Here is a 5831-nt window from a genome sequence, read left to right on the forward strand (position 1 = left end):
TTTAAAAGTTATGGCACTCAAGTAAGCGAAAAAAAGTTATGGCGCTCAAGTGAGTACTGTTAAAAAATTATGACACTCATGATGTACGTACGCTCAAAGTAATTTTTTGTCTTATGAAATGCGAAACAATGAGTGCAATCGAAAGGATTTCGCGATAAGGTTTACATTTCCATTGATATTTTCTCACTTAACTAATTAAATAAGCCTCTTTCCCGATAACTTTACCGTCGTAAGTGATTTTCGATATAAAAAACGTGTGCAGTTAGAGGTAATCAAACTCACTTAATGACAGTGAGTATTGAAAAGGTTAATTATCACACTCTTTGTAAGTTAGTAAAAGTAGGGAACGTAGACATATTGCATTTATTTCTACGTCTCGTAGGTCTTTGGTTCTATTACTTAGTGGATTCAAATTGCTCGAATAATCAAATTCTATGGGACACGGTATTCTATTTGATGCATTGTCTTTAGTGAGGTATATAAGTCGTTACGGTCTTTCTTTTTGTTATGCATTCGGGTAATTTTCTTTCTTATTCATGGTAGTTTACTCTTGCACCCTTTTCCCAACTTTGTCCATGACCATCAACATTTTCTCATAATTAAGCACATATAATCCGTTCTTTACCAATCAATAAATCATCATCCTCACTCCTTCATGCAAGATACAGCAACAGAACTAAATTATTCATTAATTTATAGCTACTTGGACAAGTGGGAAGGTGCGTGATATCGATTTGCCCTAATAATGGCTCTCGCTCTCACCATTCGCTTTCACACCGATCAAAGACATTGGTCAGTCCACGTTACCTTGTCCCTGAAGACCCAAGTTAGGTGAGAGCTTCATCGACACACCCCCTACTCCCTCGTCTCATTTGCAAAGAGAGAAGCATAAATTTCAAACCTTCTTGTGCATAAATTGCACGTAAGCAGAGAGAGATAGCCTCCAATTAAAGTCCTATACACACCTTGACCACCCTCTCTCTTCCCTTGGTTTGCCCTTGCTTTGTCTAAATTGATCTGAAGAAGCATCCAAAAACCCAATCGGGTACTTCATCTTTCCCATGCAAGAAACGTCTTTGCTCTTGTACTTTCCATGACTTAGGCCTGATCTTTTTGATCCATTACTTCCTACAACATGTTCAATAAAGGGGGAAGAAACCCTAGATTTTTGTTTTTCTCCCTTTGGATCGGTTTTGTCTTTCATTTTAATTTTGTTGCAGTTTTTGTGCCCTATAGGTAAGAGTTGAAGCAGAAGTCGCAGCGACGCAATAAGGAAAGTGAGTCATGGAAGAGAAGAAGGAGGATAATCTTCCACCGGGGTTCCGGTTTCATCCCACGGATGAAGAGCTCATCACTTACTATCTGATGAACAAGATATCGGATTCTAATTTCACTGGCAGAGCAATTACTGACGTGGATCTCAACAAATCTGAGCCTTGGGAGCTCCCAGGTACCCTCCAACTCAAAGTCCTTGCTTATCTATCGTCATCTGATAGTTTCATGATTGAAGAACGCAAGGGTTTCCATAGTTTCTGTGTGGAATTCTTCTCACTTTGTCATATACATAGAGAGTTTATGTTGTAATTTTAGTCTTCCGTTCATAATATGAATTCTTAGTGTCGAATTTTTCTCACAATGATCGAAAATGGTGATTTTAGGCAATTAAGAGGGATCCAGAATCCTAAGACCCGACTTAAGTTTTTGATCGAGGATCTTGCCCTAGAAATATTTCAACCTGCATAACCAGTTTTCCAGCAGCTAGCTCTTTTTTTATGATGTTTATAGAACATGCTCTTTTAACATCACGTGCAGTATAATAAACAGTGGAAAAAGAAAAAACATCAACTAGTATTGTTCTTCCCTGGATTTTAATGGTTTCATTACCAGTACACAGAGAAAATCTCCTCCTGTTCGTCAAACTGAAATAACGTCTTTTCTGATGCGATTCTGTCAACCAGCAAAGGCTAAAATGGGGGAGAAAGAATGGTATTTCTTCAGCCTACGGGATCGGAAATACCCGACAGGAGTGCGAACGAACCGAGCAACCAACACTGGGTACTGGAAAACTACGGGGAAGGACAAGGAGATCTTCAACAGCGTCACCTCCGAGCTGGTTGGCATGAAGAAGACCCTGGTCTTTTACAAAGGGAGAGCCCCCAGAGGAGAGAAGAGCAACTGGGTGATGCACGAGTATCGCATTCACTCGAAATCGGCTTTCCGAACTACCAAGGTAATCCCCATTTTCATCACCAAATTAGTTCACGTGTTTCGGAACTACAACCCAAAGAAAACGTTCGAGTCTCAAGTTTGTAACCCTAGATATGTTGAGCCAAAAAGAAACAACCCCCCAAAAAAAATAAAATAAAAAAGGTTAGCTTATAAGAACAACCTTGAGATGACTAAAGCTCTGTTTGTTTTCCAGAAAATGAATGATTTGAAAACATTTAATGAAAATGTTAAATATAAATTGTTGTTGGTAGTGAAAATATTTTTCATTGGCTAATTAATTCAAGCGATATAGGTGATCATTTTTAGGGAAGTATTTTTCGAATTATTAATTTTCTGCGAAACAAATGGAGCCTAAACTGCATTCATCTTTCTAAGTGGGCTATGTTACATGGATTTTCTTACATCAATAAACTCCACTATCTATTTTATAGGCATCGAATTTGCCCTTCAATCCAAGTGCTATGAGTTTTATAATCTTCATCCGTGTGCGTAGATCAACCTTTTCTTCTATTTACGTATTCACAGAAATAGAATAAGATTGCTAACAACTAAAAATAAAAGATATTTTCCAATTCGAATATTTTGCACACACTCTTTTCAAACCCTCTAATTTTATCAGATGTTAGCAAGTCGGATATAAATTCCGTTAGATGTGCCATGAATGACCCCTTACTTCAATTTTAGGTTTGTCAAGGGTCTTGGGGATCTTAGAATAAGAAAGCAATAATTAACTTCTAGAGTTAACTAAGGATTGAGTACGGAAAGGTTATCTGTCTAGTTTAAGCATGAATATAATTATAGGACTAACATTTTCTTGAGAGCTTAACTTTCATAACTGTCGATCAACCCATTTCAGTCTTTCGACGCAAACCCTTCTCCAGAAATGGTAATGGTCACTTGTAGACGTTTGTCTGAATAGATTTGTGCTGCCCATTTTTGAACCCCAAGTTATGTCGGGGCAACAACTGATGTTGAAAGGTTATCTTGCAAAGAATTAAGGAATGGAATTCTTAATAAACCAAATATTTTGCAATCACATTTTGATAAATACATACTAATATTTCCATAGAACTTAGGGGGGCAGAGAGAGAGAATAACATCATTTACAAAGAAAATTCATGAATTTCCACCTAAGAAGCAAGAATCACAAACACCCGTAAGTTTGCAAAATAACGTCTCACGCATATTAGTATTTGCTAAACATTTTCCGCATTTACAACAGGACGAATGGGTGGTTTGCCGCGTCTTCCAAAAGAGCGCCGGTGCGAAGAAGTACCCATCCAGCCAATCCCGGGCCGTCCCTCCCTACAGCCTTGAGATTGGGTCGAGCGTTGTGCCGCCCGCGATGATGCAGCCGGAGAACTTCCAGTTCCTCGGGAGGAACTACATGAATGGGGCAGACCTGGCTGAGATCAACCGGGTCCTGAGGAGTGGGGCGATGAGTGTGAACCAACCGATGCCGCCGCAGCTCAACCCTGCAGGCACCGCCGCGGGGTGCTTCACGATATCTGGGCTGAACTTGAACCTGGGGGGCACCTCCTCTCAGCCGGTCCTGAGGCCGGTGATGCAGCCTCCGCCGGGCCCGGCCATGAGCCACCAAGATATGGTTGTCGGCTCGACCATGATGAGTAGTAGCACTGCTCTTGTTGGAGATCAAGCAGGTGGGTATGGTGGAGAGATGGCCCATGCAAATATGGGAGGCAATAGGTACATGGGGATGGAGAATTGCATGGAGATGGATAATTACTGGCCTCCAGCTTACTGAGTAAGACCTGGTTTGTTCAAGAAAATGTTAGAGAGGTTGTAGAAGAATTAGAGAGATCCGCATTTTCTGTCTAGAGTTTCAAATGGGCAAGTACAACGACTCGTAGGCGGGAAATTGATATGGGGTCATTAACTGTCTTTGTAGTAAGTATGATTTGGCAAGTTAGCAAGTTATTTGCTAGCGTTGGAACAAGATCAAGGAACACATCTTGATCATATTTTCCTCTGGTTTCTTTTCTTAACTTGGTCTCTTATAAGTAATAAAGCAAATGAAGTGATTCATATTTTGCATGGAAAGCACACTTACCTTGTGCTATAGCTTTTATCTTTTGTTTGTCTTTGAGTGGAATTCGGAGGGGAAATTAAAGACTGGTTAAAAAAATTGGAGAGGCAACTACGAAATTCGCCAATTACGAGTTGGGCGCTTTTTCCATGGGCATTCTATAGTGCTACTCTTTATCTTTGCATGGATAAATATATAAATTTTTTAGGCCTCCTCTCCCGAACATTGTCGGCGAAAAATTGTATATATCCTGTAGCAACCCTAATCGACGTAGATGTGTCGATTTTTTGTTTGGGTAGGTGTGTCGATTTTCTGTTTGGGTAATATATTGACACTTCTGCATAGATTGTGTGACACCCCGAAACCTCCACGTTTGTAACATAACTGGGCTCGGTTAAGGTCCAACTGTAAATTCCAGTTTGTTGAATAAATTGGGTTTAAGTGACAATGGTTGGATAATTTCCGAGAGGTCGGGCAGTCTAGATTAGGCTTCGTTAGATTAGTCGTCGCGTTTTAAAATCGGAGTCCGCGCGTCCGAGCCTAATCCCGACCGAACCCGATCTGTGAAAAGACCAAAATTACCCTCCGTCGATTGTGCCAAATGTCCAACTAGTCCAAATTACCTGCAGTATTAAATCACTGGATGACAAAAGCTTTAATGGGGGAAAAGGCACTACTTGTCACTTCCTGCACCTACCCATCACCTTGACATCACTCATTCTCTCTCCGCCCCCCCCTCCCCATGTGACCTTCTTCTCTCTCTCTTCTCTCTCTCTTCTCTCCCTCTCTTCTCTTTCCCTCTTCTCTTTCTCTCTCACTCACTTGCCCGACCTCCCTCCTTTCCTTCTGATTCTTGTGATAAACCCCCCTCCCTTCGGTTGAAGCAGCCCGACGCCGCCTAGCCTCCACCGTAGCTCCACCTCACCATCCGCCGCTACCTCCAACTGCCGTCCACCGGCTTTGTTCAGCCCCGCCGATCGTGCCTTGCAGCCTTGACCTCTGTCTTCGTCACTGCTAAGTCGTGACAGCCCCGCGACGTCACCCCCCACCCCCTTTGGCCGCCTCTAGCTTGCATCACCACCTCCTGCCCTCGTCGTCGTCGGCTTGAGCTAGCTGGCCCGATCTTGTGCCGCCTACCGGGAGACTCGTGAAGCCCCGACCACCCTAGAACCAACCCGGCCTCCTTTGTTTTCGTTGCCCAAGCCACCCACTCGAGTCGCCGTGGACCATGATAGCCCCCTGACCCTTTTCGCAGCTCGACCCGCCTTGCCACCTGTCCGGTTCGCCCCGAAGCCAAGCCGGAGGCCCCCGAGACCTAAGGTAGCTAAGAGCTCCACCGAAGGCCCGCCGAGGATCACCGCAGCCCTTGTTGTCGTCGTTTAGTTGCTCGAGCTAGATTAATTGTAAGTTGAACCCTTAAACCCAATTAGGGCACTAATTTTGCTTAGTGGTAATTACTTTGTGTAATTAGCCTAATATGGTGTTTAGGTAGCTTAATCGTGGTTAGTTTAGATAGAGATTGAGTTTAAGTTAAATGGCCACGATTAATTAAGTC

The 5831-nt window shown here is 42.6% G+C and overlaps 1 protein-coding gene across 2 annotated transcripts; it reads left to right on the forward strand.

The window, feature by feature from the left end:
• Window positions 1-915: 915 nt before the first annotated feature.
• On the forward strand, window positions 916-4290 carry LOC115748820 (NAC domain-containing protein 92-like). 2 transcript variants are annotated; one of them, XM_048278252.1, is made up of 4 exons: window positions 916-1045; window positions 1237-1450; window positions 1959-2230; window positions 3452-4290. In XM_048278252.1, exons 2-4 carry the CDS (start codon window positions 1285-1287, stop codon window positions 3992-3994), a joined length of 981 nt encoding a protein of 326 aa, XP_048134209.1. In that variant the 5' UTR covers window positions 916-1045; window positions 1237-1284; the 3' UTR covers window positions 3995-4290. The 2 variants fall into 2 exon arrangements, with proteins under 2 accessions (XP_048134209.1, XP_048134210.1); XM_048278253.1 differs by having other exon boundaries at window positions 923-1045; window positions 1221-1450.
• Window positions 4291-5831: the final 1541 nt, after the last annotated feature.

The sequence above is a fragment of the Rhodamnia argentea genome, chromosome 4, assembly GCF_020921035.1.
Source record: "Rhodamnia argentea isolate NSW1041297 chromosome 4, ASM2092103v1, whole genome shotgun sequence".
NCBI lineage: Eukaryota > Viridiplantae > Streptophyta > Magnoliopsida > Myrtales > Myrtaceae > Rhodamnia > Rhodamnia argentea.

What these genes read in the sequence shown, in the direction of transcription:
- LOC115748820 (XM_048278252.1), top strand. Translation starts at nt 1,285, where the DNA reads ATGGAAGAGAAGAAGGAGGATAATCTTCCACCGGGGTTCCGGTTTCAT. An exon ending in TGAGCCTTGGGAGCTCCCAG is followed by an intron (nt 1,451 to 1,958) that starts GTACCCTCCAAC and finishes TCTGTCAACCAG; the next exon opens with CAAAGGCTAAAATGGGGGAG. An exon ending in CGGCTTTCCGAACTACCAAG is followed by an intron (nt 2,231 to 3,451) that starts GTAATCCCCATT and finishes CATTTACAACAG; the next exon opens with GACGAATGGGTGGTTTGCCG.